Source organism: Pan troglodytes, chromosome 15 (genome assembly GCF_028858775.2).
Source record: "Pan troglodytes isolate AG18354 chromosome 15, NHGRI_mPanTro3-v2.0_pri, whole genome shotgun sequence".
Lineage (NCBI taxonomy): Eukaryota > Metazoa > Chordata > Mammalia > Primates > Hominidae > Pan > Pan troglodytes.
The window spans coordinates 30,087,222-30,110,640 of record NC_072413.2 but is presented as its reverse complement, the minus strand read 5'-3'; the positions used below and the strand labels follow the sequence as shown (position 1 = coordinate 30,110,640).

At 38.4% G+C, this 23,419-nt stretch overlaps 1 protein-coding gene across 12 annotated transcripts in view; it reads right to left on the bottom strand.

The window, feature by feature from the left end:
• Positions 1–5,767: 5,767 nt before the first annotated feature.
• The window catches only part of NUBPL (NUBP iron-sulfur cluster assembly factor, mitochondrial), a 290,038-nt gene continuing 272,386 nt past the window's right edge, over positions 5,768–23,419 (bottom strand). For 10 of the 12 annotated variants that reach the window (XM_522815.7, XM_016925968.3, XM_063792828.1 and 7 more), the window contains 3 exons: positions 20,368–20,488; positions 16,756–16,838; positions 5,768–7,866 (listed from right to left, as the gene is read on the bottom strand). In XM_522815.7, coding sequence (XP_522815.2) covers positions 7,804–7,866; positions 16,756–16,838; positions 20,368–20,488 — 267 coding nt within the window. In that variant the 3' untranslated portion in view covers positions 5,768–7,803. The remainder of the gene's footprint in view (positions 7,867–16,755; positions 16,839–20,367; positions 20,489–23,419) is intronic. The other 2 variants (XM_016925967.3, XM_009427629.4) reach the window with 2 other exon arrangements.

Sequence of the window (23,419 nt, the reverse complement as noted above, 5' to 3'; positions counted from 1 at the left end):
TAGGGCCCCAATCCCTTCTGGTTTGTAGGGTTTCTTCTGAGAAATCTGCTCTTAATCTGATAGGTTTTCCTTTATAGGTTACCTGTTGCTTTTGTCTCACAGCTCTTAAGATTCCTTCATCTTAACTTTGGCTAAAGTGATGACAGTGTGCCTAGGTGATGATCTTTTCGCAATGAATTTCCCAGGTGTTCTTTGTGCTTCTTGTATTTGGATGTCTAGGTCTCTAGCAAGGACTGGGGATGTTTTCCTCAATTATTCCCCCAAATATGTTTTCCAAACTTTTAGATTTCTCTTCTTCCTCAGGAACACTGATTATTCTTAGTTTTGGTCGTTTAACATAATCCCAGACTTCTTGGAGGGTTTGTTCATATTTTCTTATTCTTTTTTCTTTGTCTTTGTTGAACTGGGTTAATTCAAAGACCTTGTCTTTGAGCTCTGAATTTCTTTCTTCTACTTGTTCAATTTTATGGCTGAGACTTTCCAGAGCATTTTGCATTTCTGTAAGTTTGTCCACATTTTCCTAAAGTTTTGATTTTTTCTTTATGCTATCTATTTCCTTGAATAATTCTCCCGTCACTTCTTGTATTGATTTTTGAATTTCCTTGCATTGGGCTTTACCTTTCTCTGGTGCCTTGCTTATTAGCTTAATAACTAACCTCCTGAATTCTTTTACAGGTAAATCAGGAATTTCTTCTTGGTTTGGATCCATTGCTGGTGGACTAGTGTTATTTTGGCGGGGGGGGGGGGGGTGTTAAAAGCCTTTTTTTTTGGTCATATTACCAGAGTTGGTTTTCTGGTTCCTTCTTATTTGGGTAGGCTCTCTCAGAGGGAAGGTCTAGGGCTGAAGGCTATTCAGATCCTTTTGTCCCACGGTGTGTTCCCTTGATGTAGTACTCTCCCCTTTTTCCTATGGATATAGCTGCCTGTGAGCTAAGCTGCAGTGATTGTTATCTCTCTTCTGGATCTAGCCACCGAGCAAGTCTACCCAGCTCCAGGCTGGTACTGGGGGTTGTCTGCATAGAGTCCTGTGAAGTGAACCGTCTATGGGTCTCTCAGCTGTGGATGCCAGCTTCTGTTCCAGTGGAGGTGGCAGGGGGGTGAAATGGATTCTCTGAGGGTTCTTAGCTTTGGTGGTTTAATGTTCTATTTTTGTGCTGATTGGCCTGCTGCTGAGAGGTGGCACTTCCCAGAGAACATCAGCTGTGGTAGTATGGAGAGGAACTGGCGATGGGCAGGGCCCTAGAACTCCCAAGGGTATATGTCCTTTGCCTTCAGCTACCAGGGTAGATAGCAAGGCCCATCAAGTTGGGGCAGGGCTAGGCATGTCTGAGCTCAGACTCTCCTTGGGCAGGTCTCGCTGTGGCTGCTATGGGGGATGGGGGCAAGGTTCCCAGGTTAGTGGAGTTGTGTACCTAGGAGGATTATGGCTGGCCTCTGCTGAGTCATGTAGGTTGTCAGGGAGGTAGGGGAAAGCCGGCAGTCACAAGCCTCACCCAGCTCCCAGACAATCCAAATAGCCGGTCTCACTCCCACTGTGCCCCCCGCAACAGCCCTGAGTCTGTTTCCAGGCAGTGGGTGAACAAGGCTTGAGAACTTGCCTTGGGCTACCTGCCCCTAAGCTGAGAAAGAAAAGGGCTTGGCTCTTCTCCTACCTGTGGAGTCTGTACACCACATTCATACCCTCCCCTGAGTTATGGCCAGGAGGCTTCTTGCCCAGGTCAAATTGTTTCAAAGTTCAGCTGGAGATTTCCTTCTCCCTGTGGCATTTCCTCCTGTGCCTCTGGCCGCCCTCCCGATGGATCTCTGTGGTGACAGGCAGGAATGATTTGCTTGGGGACCCAGAGAACTCCAAGTACCTTTCCTGCTGCTTCCTCTACCCCTGTATTTCGCTTGGCTCTCTAAATTGACTCAGCTCCTGGTAAGGTTGGAGACTTCTCCCGCAAACAGACCTTCCGTTTCCCCAGTGAGGGTGATGTGTTTGGGAGAGGAGGATCTCTCTTTCCCACTTCCGCAGTTGGGACACTCACAATATTAGGGGTGTCTCCTGGGTCCTGCAGAAGCAGTTGCTTCCTTCAGAGGGTCTGTGGGTCTTATTGCAATTCCTGGTTTGTTCTTGCAGTCATTCTGGAGCTAAAATTCACAATGCGAGCCTCTGCACACTGCTCTGTCCGTCTGAGTCTGAGGTGCAATCTAGTCCTGCCTCCTATCCGCCATGATGATCTTCCATTCAGGACATTCCCATTCACCTTTTGATGCATATTGGAGTTGTTTCCAGCTTTTGGATATTATAAACAAAGTTGATAGGAGCATGTGTGTAAGTCTTCATGCAAATATGTGTCTGTTTTGTCTTGGGTAAATATCTAGGAGCATAATATTTAATTATAGGGTATGTGCGTCTTTTAACTCTTTAAGAGTGTAACAGAACCAGGCATGGAGGCTTATGCCTGTAATCCTAACACTTTGGGATGCCTAAGGTGAGAGACCTGCATGAGCCCAGGAGTTTGAAAACAGCCTGGGAAACAGAGAGATCCTGTGTCCAAAAAAAAAAAAAAAAAGCATGCCAGACTGTTTCCAAAGTGGTATTATTTTACATTCCCATTCCCACCAACAGGGTATGAGATTTCCAGTGGATCCACATCATCTTCAGCACTTGGTATTGCCAATCTTTTTAATCATAGCAATTTTAGTGGCTTTGTAGTGGTATTCCATTGTGGTTTTAATTTGCATCTCCCTAATGACTAAAAACATTGAGCATTTTCATGTTATTTGTCAATGATATCTCTTCTTTGGTGAAGTGTCTATTGAAATCCTTCACCCATTTTAAATTGGGTTGTCTTATTAATCAGTTGTACGTATTCTTTATATATTTTAAACTCTCCATCAGACATGTTTCACAAATGTTTTCTCCTAGTCTATAAATTGCCTTTGATTTTCTTAACTGTGTCTTTCAAACAGTTAAGTTTTAGTTTTGATGAAATACAAGTTATCTACTTTTTCTGTTATTGTTTAATCAGGATTTTTGTGTCTTATTTTTGCATAACTCAAGATCATGAAGATTTTCCTCTATGTTTTTCTTTTAGAAGTGTCATAGTTTTAGATTTTATATTTAGGTCTATGATCCATTTTGATGTGTTTTTATATCTAGAAGTTGGCAAAGTTTATTTCTTTGTAAAAAGATGTCTCATCATTCAAGCACAAGTGCTGGAAAAGTCATCCATTCTCCAATGAATTGCTTTGGCACCTTTGTTGGAAATCAAGTTATCATATCTGTGTATGTCTGTTTCTGAACTCTGTCCCATGGATCTATATTTCTATCTTTACACCAACACCACATTGCCTTGATTACTGTAGCTTTATAATAAGTCTTCAGGCTGGGCACAGTGGCTCACACCTGTAATCCCAGCACTTTGGGAGGCCAAGGTGGGCAGATCACAAGGTCAAGAGATCAAGACCTTCCTGGCCAACATGGTGAAACTCCGTTTCTACTAAAAAATACAAAAATTAGCTGGGCGTGGTGGTGCATGCCTGTAGTCCCAGCTACTCAGGAGGCTGAGGCAGGAGAACCACTTGAACCCAGGAGGCGGGGGTTGCAGTGAGCCAAGATCGTGCCACTGTACTCCAGCCTGGCAACAGAGTGAGACTCTGTCTCAAAAAATAAAAAACAAAAAAACTCTTCAAATGAGGTGGTGTAAGTTCCTAAACTTTAATCTTTTTTTGTTCAAAATAATTTGGCTATTCTGGACACTCTAGTTACATGAAAATGTTAGAATCAAGTTGTCAATTTCAGTAAGAGTCTTGTTGGATTTTGACAGAAATCACATTGGATATAGATCAATTTGGGGAGAATAGCTATTTTAAACATGTCAAGTCTTCCAAACTTTGAACATGGTATGTCTCACCACCTAAATGTTTTCTTTGATTTCTTCATTAGTGTTTTGAAGTTGTCAGAATAACAGATCTTTTACATATCTTATTATATTTACATGTAAATATTTCATGGTTTTTTGGGTGCTATAAATCGAACTTTTTTCATTCAATTTCTAATTGTTTATTGCTAGTATACAGAAATAAAATTGGTTTTGTATGTCGACCTTGCATACTGCATCTCTGCTAAATCCATGTATTAGTTCTAGTTGCTTTTGTGTATATTATTTAGAATGTTCTCCATAGACAATCAATTTGTCTGTGAACAGAGGTGGTTTTATTTCTTCCTTTCTAATCTATATGCCCTTATTTCTTTTTCTATTGCACTAGGAAAGACCTTAGGTATGATAATGAATAAAATGGTGAGCTTGGACAGCCTTGCAGTGGGTCTTTCGCCATTAGCAATGATGTTAGTTGTAGTTCTTTGTTGATGCCTTTTATTAGGTTGAAAAAGTTGTTTTCTATTTCTAGTTTGCTAATTCTTATTGCAAATGAATGTTCAGTTTTGTTATATGCTTGGTCTATACCTATTCAAATAAACATGCTTTTTTTCTTTAGTCTGTTTTGCTTTACTGTTTCTTCTTGAATCTGCCATACATTGATTGATGTTCAAATGTTGAACCAACCTTGCGTTCCCAGGAAAATGACCTTGTAGTCATATGTATTATCCTTTTATATAATGCTGGATTCAATTAAGTAAGATTTGTTGAAGAATTTTCTGTCTATGTTTATGAGGAGCATTTGTCTGTATTCTTCTTTTCTGGTATTGTCTTTGTCTTTGGTTTGCATATTAGGGTAATGCTGGCTTCACAAAATGAGTTGGAAAGTGCCCCCTCTATTTTCTGGTAAAGTTTGTGTAGAACTGGTATTATTCCTTCATTCAATGTTGGGTAGATTTTGACAGTAAAGGCATCTGGGGCTAGAGTTTTCTTTGTTGGTTCTTAACACAAATTATATTTTTAAAAGTAATTTATGACTACTCAGTCATAAACTATATTAAAGGAATATATCTATTCCATAAGTGAGCTTTGGTAGTTTCTTTCAAAGCATTTGTCTATTTCATCTAAGTCTTCAATTTAATGGGCATAAAGTTGTTTGTAATCTTTCTTATTGTCCTTTTCATGTCTGTAATAATGTCTCCTTTTCATTCCTGATTTGTTGATTTATGTCATCTTTCTTTCTCTCGTTTCTTAATGAGCCTGGCTAAAGGTTTGCCAATTTTGTTCACCTTTTCAAAATATCAGTCTTTTAATTACACTCTATTGAGATGTGAAGAATGGAAAATAAATATCACTCCTTAACAAACAGGCAAACTACCTGTACTTCAGTCTACCTTTGGAGTTGGTGGCAAAATTTTAGAATAAGCTTAGTTCTTGTTTTATAGCTACTGTTCCTTCCTCCATGTCTAAACCTGCATGTATATTCCAACCGCCATTTGTTTCAGTAGACTTCCTTGAAGCATCTGCAGACAACAGTCAAATGAAGGAGGAGAAGAGGGCAGGGAATTTTACATGTGGATCTTCTCTCGGTCATGTATTTATGAGTAAAGACCATCTTTCCCATTTCCCTATGATATGTATTAAATGGTGACATACAACTTTAAGTCATTCTTTTTTTGAAAAAAGTTAAGTTTGGTTTAAGTAATTTTTGTATTCACAAGTGCTCAGTGATCATCTATATTTTCTTCTTCCTCAACAGACAATAAATACACAAAGAATATCTGAAACTTTAAGTCATTACTTCCTTCTCAGAGTGATATGATTACAGTGTGTCCACAAATAATTTTATTCATGATATTAATTAGTATAATTTGGTCCAGTAAATTTCAGTTCAGATATAGCAGTTTGTGTTTTTTTAACTTTTATTTTTATTTTGAGATAATTGTAGATTTACATGCAGTTGAAATAATACAGAGATTCCATGTGCCCTTCACCCAATTTCCCCCAGTGATAACATCTTGCAAAACTATAGCACAATATCACAACTGGGATACTGACATTGATAGCTGTGATATAGAACATTTCCATCATCACAAGGATCCCTCATGTTTCTCACAGCCACGCCCAATTCTCTCCCATCCTCACCCCCTCCTTAACACAGCCACCATTAATCTGTTCTCCATTTCTATAATTATGTCACTTCAAGAACGTTATATAAATGGAATCTTTTGGTACAAAACCTTTTTAAATTGGCTTTTTTCATTCAGCATAATTCTCTGGAATTATAAGTTGCTGCCTGTACCCATAGTTTGTTCTTTTTTATTGCTGAGTAGCACTCACGGTATGAATGTACTATGGTTTGTTTAATCATTTACCCAATGAAGAAAATCTGGGTTGCTTTTGGTTATTACACATAAAATTGCAATAAACATCAATGTACATGTTTTTGTGTGAAAACGTGCTTATAATAATGTGAAACTCTATGTCTAATTTTCTAGTTGAGAACTGTAGAGCAACAGATGTCAAGATATTTGCCAAAAGTGACAGACCACTTCTTTATAAATGCGAATTAACTAATGGCTCACACTTATCAGTACTTGCAGCTTTAAAACTATCTGCTACCTGACTTTGAAAAGTCATTGACTCTATCTCTTTGAGCTTCAATTAGACAAGATAAATGTTTTTCAAAATGTATTATTTGAAATGTGAACTTCATGAAATGCTCTGAAAAAGGGGGGGGGGTGGATTTCATGGCCAAAAAAAGTTTGAGGAAATGCTAAATATTGCATCTCCCCCAATGTTTTTTTTTTTTTTTTTTGAGATGGAGTCGCACTCCATTGACCGGGCTGGAGTGCAGTGGTACAATCTCCACTCACTGCAAACTCAGCCTCCCGGGTTGAAATGATTCTCCTGCCTCAGCCTCCCGAGTAGCTGGGATTACAGGCGTATGCCACCACGCCCAGCTAATTTTTGTATTTTTAGTAGAGACGGGGTTTCACCATGTTGGTCAGGCTGGTCTTGAACTCCTGACCTCATGATCCACCCGCCTCAACCTCCCAAAGTGCTGGGATTACAGGTGTGAGCCACCACGCCTAGCCACCACCCACTTTTTTTAATTAACAAAAGCACATTGGTGTACAAAAAGATGAATCTAATATCGAATTACTCAAGTTCAAATCCAAGCTCCATCACTTGCTAGATACAGTAACTCTCAGCAAGACACTCAAGGTTGAGTGCCTTCAAATTATATCTCAAATTACTTATCTGTAAAATGGAGACAATAGTACCCACTCACACAAATGGAAGAACAATTATAATTAACTTGTTAAATGTTAGCTATTATTCTTACTGCCATGATTACCAGAATCATCATCAACATCATCATGGTCTTACTAAAAATACATATGTTCAGGCTCCACTCCTGGAGACTGAAATTCATTAAGTCTGGGGTACGGTGTGATCCAGATGAAGAAGCAGAGGTTCATATTAAGAACATATCCAAGACAGTACCAAAGACAGGATTCAAAGACAGTCCAAATTGCCTGGTGGGAAGGCGTAATACTTATGCCCATACACAAATTTAGTATATCATTTAAATTACTAATTCTGTGGTCCTGCAAAAAGTGTACAGTTCTCTCCCAAAATGGACTTGTAACATCATAAACTCATGATTTCTAAAGGGGTAATTCAATAAAATAAAATGCAGTTCTTTGCAGGTGGTACACACCAGCTTTCAAAAAATTCCTAAATATAGCAGTTAACATTGATACATCAAAGTTTTGTGAACCTTAGCTTAGCAAGTCAGATATGAAGACATTCTTTCCTTAGAAATAAAACAGTTATGATTTCTATTATTTCTGTAGGTTCCATCACCACATTGCTGATTTCCAAAGGTCCTCTTAATGTCAGTACCAGGCAAATTTCCAGGACACCTGGGGAATCATTCTGAAGGTGATGGCAATCTTCTTACCACTTCCACAGCAATCCTCAAGTAAGCTTTGGCCTGGAAAAGAACAAACTTATTTGTTCTGTATTTCTCTTCAGCAGACATTGAATGACTCATCAACTGTTTGTTATAGAGGCCCACTGTATTTGATAGTAAAAAGGCTGAGTGAGATGAGGAAATTCAGTATTGAGAAGATAGTGCTGTGTACATTGCAGGCGGCACAAGGAAGAAAGAATTTTAGATTATTTGGAGGGTAATTATTTGGAAGGTGACTCTGAAGTAATATTTAGTACCAGAAATTACTGTTTTCCAAATTCTAATTCTGGTGTCAGCAAACTAGCAACCCAGTCTAGTTGCAGAGAGATTACACCTTTTTGCTCTGAAAAATTGATATCTTGAGTTAGAGTCTGCCAAAACTTCTTTAGCATAAGAGCTGTTAGTCATTTTAAGGAGGACTATTTATTACCATGCTACAGTTTATCTTAGGAAAGCATTTTCTTCATCTCCCCGAGAATGGTGTGTAATACCAGCACCAAGCACCTATAGGCTCTTTCACCTGGTAAAAAATGGATATCATGCAAAAAATCCTGGTTCCATTGTTACACTCCTTATGTCTGGGATCCCAGTGTCATGGGACACTAAGAGCAGCTCTTAAGCCACAGAGTGGGCCACAAGCTAACCTAATGCCTGCATGGTAATGATATTTGCATTTTAAGAGTTCCTTTAAATAAATGTAATGCAAAATTACTTATATCCTCTACCTTATTCATAAAAAGTAACTGTAGAACACAATAGTAAAATTTTCTAAAACCATTAATTTCTACATTGATAATTGATACGGTTTGGCTGTGTCCCCACGCAAATCTCATCTTGAATTGTAACTCCCACAGTTCCCATGTGTTGTGGAAGGAACCCAGTAGGAGGTGATTGAATCACGGGGTGGGTCTTTCCCATGCTGGTCTTGTGATAATAAGTCTCATGAGATCTGATAGCTTTAAAAACAGGAGTCTCTCTCCACAAGCTCTCTTTTTGCCTGCCACCATCCATGTAAGACGACTTGTTCCTCCTTGCCTTTCACCTCCTTCCATGATTGTGAGGCCTTCCTAGCCAGATGGAACTGTAAGTCCAATAAACCTCTTTCTTTTGTAAACTGCCCAGCCTCTGGTATGTCTTTATCAGCAGTGTGAAAACAAACTATTACGGTAAGTTGGTACCAGTAGAGTGTGGCGTTGCTGAAAAGACACCCGAAAATGTGGAAGTGACTTTGGAACTGGGTAACAGGCAGCAGTTGGAACAGTTTGGAGGGCTCAGAAGAAGACAGGAAAATGTGGGAAAGTTTGGAACTTCCCAGAGACTTCAGTGGCTTTGACAAAAATGCTGATACTGATATGAACAATAAGGTCCAGGCTAAGATGGTCTCAGGTGGAGATGAGGAAGTTGTTGGGAACTGAAACAAAGGTGACTCTTGTTATGTTTTATCAAAGAGACTGGCAGCATTTTGTCCCTGCCCTAGAGATTTGTGGAACTTTGAATTTGAGAAAGATGATTTAGGGTATCTGGCAGAAGAAATTTCTAAGCAGCAAAGCATTCAAGAGGTTAAAGGTATTCAGTTTTATAAGGGAAGCAGAGCATAAAGGTTCAGAAAATTTGCAGCCTGACACTGTGATAGGAATAGAAAATCCCATTTCCTGAGGAGAAATTCAAGCCTGCTGCAGAAATTTGTATAAGTAACTAGGAGCCGAATGTTAATCCCCAAGACAATGGGGAAAACGTCTCCAGGGCATGTCAGAGGTCTTCATGGCAGCCTCTCCCATCACAGGTCTGGAGGCCTAGGAGGAAAATATAATTTTTCTGGGCTGGGCCCAGAGTCCCCGTGTTGTGTGCAGACTAGGGACTTGGTGCCCTGCTCCTCAGCTGCTCCAGCCATGGCTGAAAGGGGCCAATGAAGAGCTCAGGCCATGGCTTCAGAGGGTGCAGCGAGCCTCAAGCCTTGGCAGCTTCCGCATGGTGTTGAGCCTGTGGGTGCACAGAAATCAAGAATTGAGGTTTGGGAACCTCCACCTAGATTTCAGATGTATGGAAATACCTGGATGCCCAGGCAGAAGTTTGCTGTAGGGGCGAGGTCCTTACGAAGAACCTCTGCTAGGGCAGTGCAGAAGAGAAATGTGGGGTCAGAGCCCCCAGAGTCCCTACTGGGGCACGACCTAGTGGAGTTGTGAGAAGACAGTCACCATCCTCCAGACCCCACAATGGCAGATCCACTGACAACTTGTACGGTGTGCCTGAAAAAGCTGCAGAAACTCAACGCCAAACCATGAAGGCAGCCGGGAGGGAGGCTATACTCTGCAAAACGACAGGGGCAAAGCTGCCCAAGACTATGGGAACTCACCTCTTGCATCAGCGTGACCTAGATGTGAGACATAGAGTCAAGGGAGATAATTTTGGAGCTTTAAGCTTTGACTGTCCCACCAGATTTCAGACTTGCATGGGGCCTGTAGCCCCTTTGTTTTGGCCAATTTCTCCCATTTAGAACAGCTGTATTTACCCAATGCCTGTACCCCCACTGTATCTAGGAAGTAACTAACTTGCTTTTGATTTTACAGGCTCATAGGCGGAAGGGACTTGCCTTGTCTCAGATGAGACTTTGGACTGTGGACATTTTAATTAATGCTGAAATGAGTTAAGACTTTCGGGGACTGTTGGGAAGGCATGATTGGGTTTGAAATGTGAGGACATGTGATTTGGGAGGGGCTGGGGTGGAGTGATATGGTTTGGCTGTGTCCCCACCCAAATCTCATCTTCAATTGTAACTCCCACAATTCCCATGTGTCATGGGAAGAACCTGGTGGGAGGTGATTGAATCATGGGGTGGGTCTTTCCCATGCTGTTCTCATAACAGTGAATCTCATGAGATCTGATAGCTTAAAAAAAATGGGAGTCTACCTGCACAAGCTCTCTTTTTGCCTGCCGCCATCCATGTAAGACATGACTTGTTCCTCCTTGCCATTCACCTTCCTCCATGATTGTGAGACCTCCCTAGCCACATGGAACTGTAAGTCCAACAAACCTCTTTCTTTTGTAAACTGCCCAGTCCCTGGTATGTCTTTATCAGCAGTGTGAAAACAAACGAATAAAATAATATGCTTACAGTTATATATTTATATACAACTAATGAAAACAGCTAAGATTTACTGAGTACTTAATATTTGCCAAGTGTTATTCATCTTCACAGTTACTCTGGGGGTAAATTCTATCATTATCCCGACTTTACAGATAAGGAAACATCCAGAAAGGTAAATAATTTTGTCGAAAACATTATAGCTAGTAAGAGATGAGCTGGGCTTTGAACCTAAGCTGACCAATTCCCAGACTCTGCACAGTAAAAAGAGATGTTTGTGGTCTATTTGCCCTGACTTGATGAAGTGCTTTAAGAGTGTTTCGCATGTCTTTATTTTTAAAGACTATGCTTGAGCCCTAACAGCTAAATCATGATTTATTTTACCAGAAAAGTATTAAAAGTCATTTTAAGAGAGTCCTTAATAAAAAAAAACTCTAAAAACATGAATAAGGCTTTAAATGTTTTTATTGAGTACCTACTATACCAAGTACTTTATGTAAATAATCTCACTTAGACACGTAAAACAAGCATCATCAGCTCAACTTGAATGATGAAACCAAGAGTTATTTGCTCAAGGTCATGAAGTCAGGCTGGAAAACCTTCAAACCTGGGTCCAACTGACTCTAAAGTCCAGCTTTTTCCACTACACCACATGTTAAACAGTAAACCCAAATACAAGTAATTATAATCATAAAGCATAGTCTAAAAATGGGTTCTTCTCTGCTGTAGTTAACAGAAACAATAGTTTTTGTTTATAAATAGAAATAACATCTACTTATAAAGAAAGGTTTCTCTCAAATCAAATGTGCTGATTTTCACCCATACATCTTTATAAATACCTTTTATCTCCTAGTAGCTTTTCTATGTACTTATGCCTAATATTTTGTGATGAAAATTTAAAGTTCACTAAAGCAAGATGAGACAAGGCCATCATTCTGTAATCTTTTAGTATTTATCTACATTAAATTAGAGACATAAACCTATCAGAATACAAAAAATACTGAATAATTCCAGAACAATCAAATTGGCTACATTTAACCTTTCCTTTTTAATGGACTATCTCCAAACTTTGACTTCTAATATATCACATTCAAAGTAACAGATTGTCAGTTGCTGAGAAACCACTGAAAGTGCTTAGTTTAACAGTTTCAATTTCTCAAAAACTGTTGAGGCTAAATTTTTTAGCCAGTGCAGTTTTATTTCAACAAATACATTTTGGTTTGTATTGCGTGCAAGGCATTGTGTTGGGAAATCTGTGGTGTGTAATGATATAAAAGAGGGGCAGAACAGTTCATTGGTGAAGAGTTGGGGCCTTGAAGTCAGACAGCCATGGTTTAGAATCTTGGCTTTATTACTTACCAGCTGTGAGGCTTTGGGCAAGTTACTCAACCCTTCTAGGCTCAGTTTCCATATCTGTAAACTGGTTATAATAATTATATCTAGCTCAAAGCATTTTCGGAGTATTAAGTGAGAATACGGCATGTGAATTGTTGGTACAGAGGAAGCATATAATAAATATCTCTAGCTGCTGTTATTATCATTATAGTCTCAAGAAATTTACAATCTCATTGAAGAGCTCATATGAACATGTCCTTTGGGCACTGTTCCCACCTGAGGAATAATTAAATCAAATCTATCTTTCTTTTGTTTAATCCATAACTAGCAAAAAAGTAACACACACACATATCATATGTAAAGGACATAACTGAGATAACTCAAACTATTAATACTCTCTTCTTTCATCAACTCTACACAGACTAACCCTTTTCTCCTATTCAAGATCTTTTTGTTAGGTCATCTAGAGGCACAGATAATACAGTTGGACCCTACTGTCCGCTATGCCATTAACTAGCAACAGGGAATGAATGGTAACCAAAGTGCACAAAGGTCTTTTCCTTTGTTTTTGTTTTTAAATATTTGAAGTCCCAATTTATCATACACAGTCATTTCATATTAAGATTGTGAGGTGATAATTTAGAAATTGTAAGAAAATAAAGTTCCCACTAATATTTGAAAGTCTTTACCAGGAATATCTTATAGCACATCTTTCTGTAGCTAATATTCTTACTTGATAAAAAGGATAAAACCACAATGTTATCAGCTAATCACAGGTCCATTCCTTGTATTCTGGTCTTAATCAAGAGCAGAAGGTAGTTTTAATTGCATCAACAATATTAATCATACCAGCATGCGGGGATGCTATTGAATTTAGGGGTTCTGAATTCTAAATATCGCCTTCTCACCCCTCCTCTATTGTTTTCTTTGGCTACTTTACACTACTCACATTTGGAGTCTTACTTGCCTTTCCTAAATGGTGTACATGTGCAGAAGGTTTTGCCCATTGTCTGAGCAAGCAGCAGACTATTAGTACTTTTTAATTGGTACTAACAGCTCTTCCAACATTTCCAATGATGTCTTAAATTCACCACAATTCATATCTTTAAATTAATCACTACCTTTTTAGTGTTTGCCTCTTCTGAAAGTTAAATGTTACTGGGAGAGTTAAATCCTCAGTGTGTAATTCTAAAGGATTTTGTGGGCAGAGAATAAGAGCCCTAACACCTGGTGCTGGGAGGATGGAGTGATAGAAAATGGAGAAGGTGGAGTAAGAAGGAAGACAAAAAGCTAACGATTAAACATTTACTGATTTATAATTGTGCCTATGAGTCAACCCCTAAAAGTAAACAATAAAAAGTATCAGTCTAGGCCAGGCGTGGTGGCTAATGTCTGTAATCCCAGCACTTTGGGAGGCTAAAGCAGGTGAATCTCCTGAGCTCAGGAGTTTGACACCAGCCTGGGCAACATGGTGAAACCCCATCTCTACCAAAAACACAAAAAATTAGCTGGATGTGGTGGTGTGAACCAGTGGTCCCAGCTACTTGGGAGGATGAGATCGTGCCACTGCACTCCAACCTGGGTGACAGAGTAAGATCCGGTCTCAAACAAAACAAAACAAAACAACAGTATCAGTCTAAAGTGGATAATTAACAAATAAGATTATAGGTTTTGCCCCATTAACTTCTGCAGAAGTTTTATCATGTTGGCAAATAAACACTTCCTTCATTCTTTAAATGAAGACATGCAGGCAGAATAGGTATTATGCTTCTATGAATACAACAGAATCTGGTGAGAGCGTTGTGACTAGTTTCTAAGAGCACATTTCTATTTGAGTTCACGGGGGAAAGGGAAGGAGGCTTTCAGGAGGCAAGATTCATCACAAGACTAACTGGAGGATTCTGATGCTAGGCCTCAATCACAGCTTCTTAGTGTCTAGGAGTTAATGTCTTTGATGTTGAAGCTGGGAATTCTTCTCTCATGATTCAAATTCTGCTACCCTGATTTTTTTATTTTTATTTTTTGACGGAGTTTTGCTCTTTTTGCCCAGGCTGGAGTGCCATGGCGTGAACTCGGCTCACTGCAACCTCCGCCTCCCAGGATGAAGTGATTCTCCTGCCTCAGCCTCCCAAGTAGCCGGGATTAGAAGTGTGGGCCACCACGCCCAGCTAATTTTTGTATTTTTACTAGAGACGGGGTTTCACCATGTTGGCCAGGTTGATCTCAAACTCCTGACCTCGTGATCTGCCCGCCTCAGCCTCCCAAAGTGCTGGGATTACAGGCGTGAGCCACCGCGCCGGGCCTACTTTGATTTTTAAATAACATCAAAGAGTGATATTTACTTGATACCACGTCAAGGACACTAAGTGGACTCAGCTCTTTAGCAAAGGGAAGAGGAGAGACATTTAGTGTCATGACATCTTATACAGGCAGTTTCAGAAGGTAAATACAGTTATATTCTACTTGGCATTTTTCAAGGTATTTTCACATTATTATTTCATTTATTCCTTCTCATCTTCCTCATTATGACATCAATTTATAGATGGAGAGAAAGGTTCAGAGAGGTTAGAAAACTTGCTTTAGGTCACACATCGAAAGTGGCAAACTTGGTACCCCATGATGACTCAGATTTAGTGCTCTTCCTGCCATGCAGAGATCCCCTTCGAGAATCTAACAAAGCTATTTAGAGTATTAAATCATATTATCTTTGGATGGTGGCTATATGTTCTCTGTTATATTACATTCCTCTAACTTCAATGAAATGTTTCTTACTTCTGGAGGATTTCAAAGAAAAAATAATGAACAGGTGAAAACCATAATAAAAATCTAAACTCTTAATTGAAATACACTGATAAGAAATTATTCTTATTCACTAGGAATCACTGTGAAATGTCTTTATAGTCTGTTCTCAGGAGGCACTTAAAAGTGTGTAATTAAAGCAAAAAAAACCCTCAATTTTCAAAGAACTTTTTCATATATTGCATAAAGTACAGCTATGGTAGTTGGGATTGGCAGACTTTAATTACGAAGATGATAAAGGATTATGGTTTTTTGCTTAGCTGAAAAATTGTTGAGAAAGACTGAAAAGGAAATTTAACATTTAATACCTAAAAGGCAGAGAAGAGAAAAATAATGGTAACTGTTATACCATATCTACTCAGAGATCATATCACCAGCAAAACAATCACCTATACCATAGCTGCTGACTCTTAAGAAAAGGAAAGGACCTCTAAACGCAGAAAACAGATCACTCAAAATGAATATGCTTTACTCATCCAAGATTACTGTTCATTTACTCTTACTTTACAGCTCTAACCAAACTTGGCTCCTTTATTTTCCAATTCACAGAAGGTTAAAGGAAGAAAACTAGAATATAAAGAACAGCAGTTATGTTTGGAAAAAATACCAGTACTGTAAAGCTATACCCATTAGTTAAGGAAAAGAAAAAAAGAAAAGAAAAACTATTAGAAGATTGATTGGGGCTGTTCAACAAAGGAACAACATCTGAACTGATGTGCCAGATGATGATTCAGTTTCCAAGTTAAATAGCAAGTGTTATTTAGGAAAGAAAAAATATGTATGATTAATTTTATTTCTATTTTTAAAAAGATTAAAATATTTTATGCTTAAAGATTTTATGTGGCAGTAATTTTGAAAATCTATCACCTATATCTCCAATGATGTTGGCTAATGAAACACTACTAGTCTTTTCACCTCACCTTCCCAGTTATATTTATTAAAATAAATGCAATGAAAATTTCATCTCTAGGCTGGGCATGGTGGCTCATGCCTATAATCTCAGCATGTTGGGAGGCCAAGATGGGAGGATAACTTGAGTCCAGGAGTTCGAGACCAACCTGGACAACATAGTGAGACCCTGTCTCCATAAAAAAAAAAAAAAATTAGCAGGGCATGGTGGTGTACACCTGTGGTCCTAGCTACTCGGGAGGGGAGGGTGAGACGCGAAGATTGCTTGAGCATGGGAAGTCAAGACTGCAGTGAGCTGGGATCGCACAATTGTACTTCGGTCTGGGTGACAGAGCAAAACCCTGTCTGAAGAAAAAGGAAAGAAAAAAAAATCCCACCTCTAATGGTTTACACAATTGCCTTATATCCAATTCAATACTTTCTTGCATTAGGCTTCCTTCTCCAATCAGTTGAACTTCTAATACTGAAATATAATAATCTTGGGCAGTTAGATATTGCTAGCCAGCAATATAAGAATTTTACAAACTCTCTTTTCATGCTTTTCTTGAGAAAACTGGTTGGGTGATGATTCTCTGTAGGTAAACTTGTTTAGATGATAATTTAGAGCCAGCACTGGAAGCTTACTGTACATGACAGTAACTTAAAGATGCTTTGGACAAGTTAAATAATCCTTGTTTAAATATATATGCACTGCAAATATAAACGCTTAATCTTCCCAACTTTCTTTCTGTATTTCAAAAGTACATAAAAAGAAATAAAAATATGTGTCCAAAAATGGAACTTACCTCATCACTTTCAGGCTGTGAAAACACAATTGGCTGGCCTGTATCTGAAGCTTCCCTTATATTAAGGTGTAAGGGAATGTCTCCTAAAAGAGCCCAGCAGACATCCATTAGAACCAGAAAAGTTCATATAGGCATTTTGAATCTCACTATTTGAACTATGGAAAGAAACAAAATCGGAACTAAATTGATTCAAATTGACTATCTTCTAATTGCTAAATCTTTGAAAAAGAAATTTCAAATGGGAATTACAAACAAGATACTCTATTTTAGAGTAGTACAGTGATTGTATGTTTATATAGGAAAGCTCTGTGGCACCACATCAAGGGATGAGGCCTCTGATTTATTCTTTGCTGGAAGTCTCCAAGCAAGCAATGGCTTGGAAGACATTTGCAAATGATTTCTCCCATTAATATCTGATATAGACACATCATGCCACATAATAAGAGGAAACTGAAGAGAAAAATATGGGGAGGCAAAGTAGTTCAAAAAAAAAGTACAACAAAATAACCTTCCTGATGTTGGCAAATGGAGTGAGCTCAAAGAACTGGTCAAAAGTAGGCCAGACCTGTTATCTCAACTATCTGTCTCTTTATCAGACAGAATTATTTTTCTCTTATTATTTACTAACCTATGTAGCACCATATATAACTTGTGAGCTTGGTGAGATCTCAGCAAGTATATGATAAGAACCTCCAAAATACAGACTGAGATGGGAGAGGTGTGTTTTCTTGAGGACACATTACTATTAGGCAGTGGAATTTAGGAGCTGACCTAAATTCTGACCCCTCATCCAATATACTCTTTCCAGCACACTATCACAAATGAAGTCTATCAAGACTGAGATTTAAAGCACAGTGAGTGGGGTCTTAAGCAGAAAAGTTGACTTGCCATGGTACTTAGCGTTCTCAGAACCACTCCAAATCCATGCAAAAGTTATTAAAACATACGTGTATGTGGTGCTTTATTCAAATAAGTCATTTAGCACCATGTCAGGAAATTTAAATAATGAAGTATATGTTATAAAAATATTACAGTATATACTACGAAGTACATGGAAAAGTAAATGTTATTTCATGATCCTCGTCAAATGCTGTGATCTTAAACTATAAGTCCTCAATATCCAACGGCCAAATGACAAATACATGATATTTTAGTAACCACTTAAGGATCAGCTTTTCATTAAATTTGATTCCTAGTCTCTAGATCAACTTCGGACTATAGGAAACTGTCACAGGAGCAAGCAGCAAAAATGTTATAGAAAATGCTTAGAAATGAAATTTTTTTCCTCTCAATTTATGAACTGTCATTCTAGTAAAGAATCATGAATGATTTCTTTTCTACTGCAGAAATGGAAGGTAAGAGAGTAAAACCTTCACCTTTATATAGCCATCTATTGACATCATTTCTGCTCTCCAGATACTCACAATCCTACCTACAGACACAGAAGATTAGACCAAGAAGGGGAAAAATCTTGTTAAAAATAGGTGCGTAGTAAGAATGGTAATGGGCTAATTGTTGTATCTAGACAGGGATTTTTAAAAAGTAAAAGTGAGTGAGGAGCAGTCTGAGCCTGAGAAGTATTTTTGAGGTGCTAAGTCTGAAAGAAATGAGGAAACATTTCAGACATATAATAGGTTAAAGGGTTTTCTGTGAGATGGTCTGAGACCTTAACTACTATGCATAAACTGTCCCTGTAGGTAAATACAGATAAGGTTCTCAAGAGCTATCGTACCAAATAATCATTTAAAACACGACCCACTGAATTAAGAGTCTGCCAGGGAGTCAGTAAAGGACAAATAAGGGTTCCCAGGAAGTTCAACTGGCCAAGAGGCCAGAGCTGAGAAAGCTTTTTCCCTGATTTCAGTTCCTCACTCCCAATTCCAACCTCTTCATAATTGAAGCCCTGCTCCACTTCATGGGAGACACCATGGGACCCATGACTACATTAAAAGGAGGGGACGTGCCCTAACGAGGAACTCTAAATGATTTTTCCCCTAACACTGTCAGACATAGCAGTCTAGGGCACCATCAAATTTTTGTGATCAGTAATCAGTGTTTTTGATACATTTTTAGGGTAATTGTACATCTGTGAGCCATTGGTTAAAATGTAACTTCCATACATACCATTGTTTCTCAATGAAATGTTTCAAATTCTAAATAACTGACTTAGGAAATTGTTCAGCTCATTTGTAAGTTAGGAAATTACAATGTTGTCAGTATAATTCAATAATGCCATTATAATTACACAATTACTTTATTATATAAGCGAATGTCAATCTGTTATTATGCAGATTTGGAAAATTGAACTTTCTGGGTTAAATGAAAAACAGTTGCAGAATATAATTAGTGGCTATAATTATAGCAATGTATCAAAACATATCATTAGTATTCACCTGGTATTGTAGTGGCTGCTATAGTGCAAATGCATAACAATAATATATTTAACATCAACTTTTAGAAACTTAATTATAACAGAGAATGTTTTGAAATTCCTTAATCTCTAGGGATCTTAATTTTTAACTACCTAAGTCTAATAATTCACTTTATGCCTTCCCTATTCAGCATCTAACACCTGCCTTTGGCAAGAACAGAAACCCATTCACAATTAGAATATCAAAACATGTTTTCTAAAAAGTCTGTTAAGTTGCCTGTGGATTTTTGGAACATCATGTTTTATCCAAAACCTGTGTTTTGCTTATTTAACACATGATTTTAGTTTTCCTCATAGCACTAATGAACTCTTCAGTTCAGTGCCATGAACAGTACGTACAATGTAAATTTCAGGTGCCATATTTTAAAGACATATCAAACACATTAAATATTACAGAAAACAGTAAATACTGCCATTCTAAAGCAGAAAGACTAACAAATAAAGAATTAATCAGGAAGGCATTTTTACATATGCACTAAGAACGAACACTTTTAGAGGTTTTTACAACATACGGAACAGACATTTTAATGTACCTGTTTCTACTGAGAGATGTACACCCAACTTAGCAAACACACTGATGAGTATCATTTAAAATATGGCTTCAAATTACGGTACTTGGACTACAAAACTCTATTCTCAAATTTAAGTTATAGACAGTTTTTATTTAAAATAGAAATTATCATAGTTGACAGAACTAACCTATTCAAAAAAGCCAAAGAAAGGTTAACACATAGAACTGTGCTATTATTAATTTAAAACACAAAGCCAAAAGCAACTCATTATTTTCAGAGACACTGTTTTTTGTTTTTTGTTTTTTTTGATGGAGTCTCACTCTGTCACCCAGGCTGGAGTGCAGTGGTGCTATCTCAGCTCACTGCAAGCTCCGCCTCCAGGGTTCATGCCATTCTCCTGCCTCAGCCTCCTGAGTAGCTGGGACTGCAGGCACCCGCCACCACGCCTGGATAATTTTTTGTATTTTTAGTAGAGACAGGGTCTCACCATGTTAGCCAGGATGGTCTCGATCTCCTGACCTCGTGATCTGTCCACCTCGACCTCCCAAAGTGCTGGGATTACAGGCGTGAGACTCCGTGCCCGGCCTCTGAGACACTCTTAATCATCAAGCCTCATCCCCACTTTCTCTTCTGCCACTTCTTCTACAAAAGAACATCCCACAGTCTTACCTAGAACTTCAAGACCAAGGGTCTGTGCTAGTTTCCTTGCACCATCAGCACCAAAAATATGAGTTTTGTGTTTACATTTTGGACACTGGAAAACACTCATGTTTTGGACAAGGCCAAGGACCTAGAATAAAAACACACTGAAATCAAAATAAAATTAAACCAAATATTAATACATTACTTCAACAAATTTTTACAGAGTGCCTACTGAGTTCTAGTGGCACTCATCAATGTTATCACAATGATGAATAAACTATGGCCTCTGCTCTGAAGGAACTCATGAGCTAGTAAGAGAGCAAGACATATAGAATTACCTTTGATATAATAAATGCTAAAAAGAGATGAATGAACAGGAACCAAAAATTCTGCCTAGAAAGAAGAGAAATCTTTGAGTTTCCCATAGACAGTTGTTTCTTCAGGTTGTGGGGTGATGAGGAGGTGAGACCCACAGCAGGAATTCTAGACAGAAGGAAGACAACAAGCCAAGGTAGCAAAATAAAACTGTGTGGCCTACTTGGGCTGCAACCCAGTGGGTGGTCAGGGCAGAAGATGGTTTGGGAAGGAAGGCTAGGGCCACGTGGGAAGATGCTGAATACCATCCATGTATTTGAGGCATTCCTCTTCAGACAACAGGAAACCACTAAAGGTTTTCAAAGCTGAAAAGATGGTATCAAAGAGGTAGTTATACAATCAGATTTTTGTTTTAGAAATTTATCTTTGATGACAATTTGGAGAAAAATAAGAAGGGAGGAACAGAGGAAAATAAATACCTAAGAGGTAACTTTGGACGAAGTCTCACAGTAAATCTAAAATATACAAAGTGTTTGTTGTATGCCAGGTGCTGGGTTAAGTACTTTAAATGTACTATCTTATTTACTCTTCACAAGAACTTTATGAGATGGTTATTTTGTTTTTTGTTTTGTTTGTTTTTGAGACGGAGTTTCGCTCTTGTTGCCCAGGCTGGAGTGCAATGGTGCGATCTCGGCTCACCGCAACCTCCACCTCCTGGGTTCAAGTGATTCTCCTGCCTCAGCCTCCCGAGTAGCTGGGATTACAGGCGCGCACCACCACACCCGGCTAATTTTGTATTTTTAGTAGCGACGGGGTTTCTTCATGTTGGTCAGGCTGGTCTCGAACTCTCAACCTCAGGTGATCCGCCCACCTCAGCCTCCCAAAGTGCTGGGATTAGAGGAGTGAGCTACCGTGCCCAGCTGAGATGGTTATTTTATCATTCCCATTCTATAGTTGAGAAAACTGACAGTGCTAACAAAAGAGTAAAACTCAGCTCTTATCAGAATGTTATTGTCTGAAACAAAATTAAGTTTCATAGAAAAGGTCATTCTCTTTCTAAGTTTCCCTAGATTCTGCTACAAAATAGATACAGCTAAACCTTGAACATGAGTTTGAACTGTGGGGGGTCCACTTATGTGTGAATTTTTTTTGAACCAACCACAGATAAAAAATATAGTATTTGCCCGCCACAAAACCCAAGTACTGGAATGGCTGATGTCCTAGAAGCAACTGTGGGACTTCAGTATGCATGAATTTTGGAATATGCAGTGGCGGGGGGAGGGCGATTCTGGAACCAATCCCCCACATATATTGAGGGAAGATGATACTTAAGAAATGTTATTATTCAACAATACTGTTGAATAAATAGATAGGCTCTGCAAATATAATCCTTACTCATGTTCCTTTTAATCCCACTCTCTCATTGATGAGGAGCAGTAGCTCTCTTCTAGAATAAAAATGCAGAACACTATTTTCAGAGGCTTAGAGATTACAATGTCTGTATCAGTTCTACCATAAGGTTATGATTGTAGATTATTAGAACATTTGCATTTTAAATGAAGAACAGTACTGATAGTCCACAATGAAACACATAGATAAGAAGGTGAAAAAAATTGTTATTCTTTCTGAAAAGAGAAACAGAAAAAACTAAAGTTGCCCCCAATAATTATATATGAAGACAAATAGTAAAAAGACATAAATCTATAGCAAAGCATTTTCCAAGCATCTAATATATGCCCTTTTGCTGATGCACACTATCACAAAAAATAAATCACGCTGTGTTTTGGGAATTCAGTACTATCTCCAGAAAGCTAGAGAGAAACATAGCTTAATATCACACAGCTTGTTTATTAACTATGCCTATATAATACACTCACTGCTTGGGCAGTTTTACTGCCATTTATGTTAAATGTGATATATCCCCTGACTGTATGGCTCTCAACTTAAACAAAAAATTATCACTCAAAAAGTGAGAAAAGGAAAAACACCTAAAGAAAGTGAAAATCTTTGTGAGGGTATATTTCAATTCAGAGAGAACAGGAAAAACATTCTGACCTTGGAATCTCTTAGACTCCCTAAGACATAGAGGCATAGAACAAGTGTGTATTTGCAGTTTGTGTGATTTACATCTTCTTATCAAATCATTCTCTATGGACTGTATAAATATCTCAGACATGTTCTCTATAGACTACACGAATGTCACAGACCTAAAATATAAAACTATAACCAAACTCAATATTTAACGAGCTCTTAATATATGCCAGTAACTGGGCTAAACACAAGGAATAGCATACAGTGCTGAGCAAAACAGACTTGATCCTTACCCTTTGGAGCTTGTACTGTAATTGGAGGAAATTGACTGAACAAAGAATAGTGCAAAAATACACTCATAAAATGGAATGGCTTCTCTGGAAGCAAAGCATAGGGTATTATGAGAGTGTAGAACAGAGAGGACTTGATGTACTCTGGGAGTCAGAGAGGGCTTCCTTGAAGAAACATTTGATCTTAAAGCTACAGAGTGACTGGGCAAAAACAAGGAAAAGGGAAGAAAAACATTCAAAACAGAAGTAGGGAGCACACGTCTCCCTTCAAGGAACTGAAAGGCCAGTCTGAGGCCTCTAAGGTGTGGTGTGAGTGGAGTTAGATGAAGCTGGAAAGGTGGGGCTTGTAGGCTGTATTAAGGTGTCTGAGTTATATAATGAGTGCTAAAAAGCCATTACAGAGTTTTAAGCAAGAGAGGCCACTATGCCTGTAGTTGTAGTTG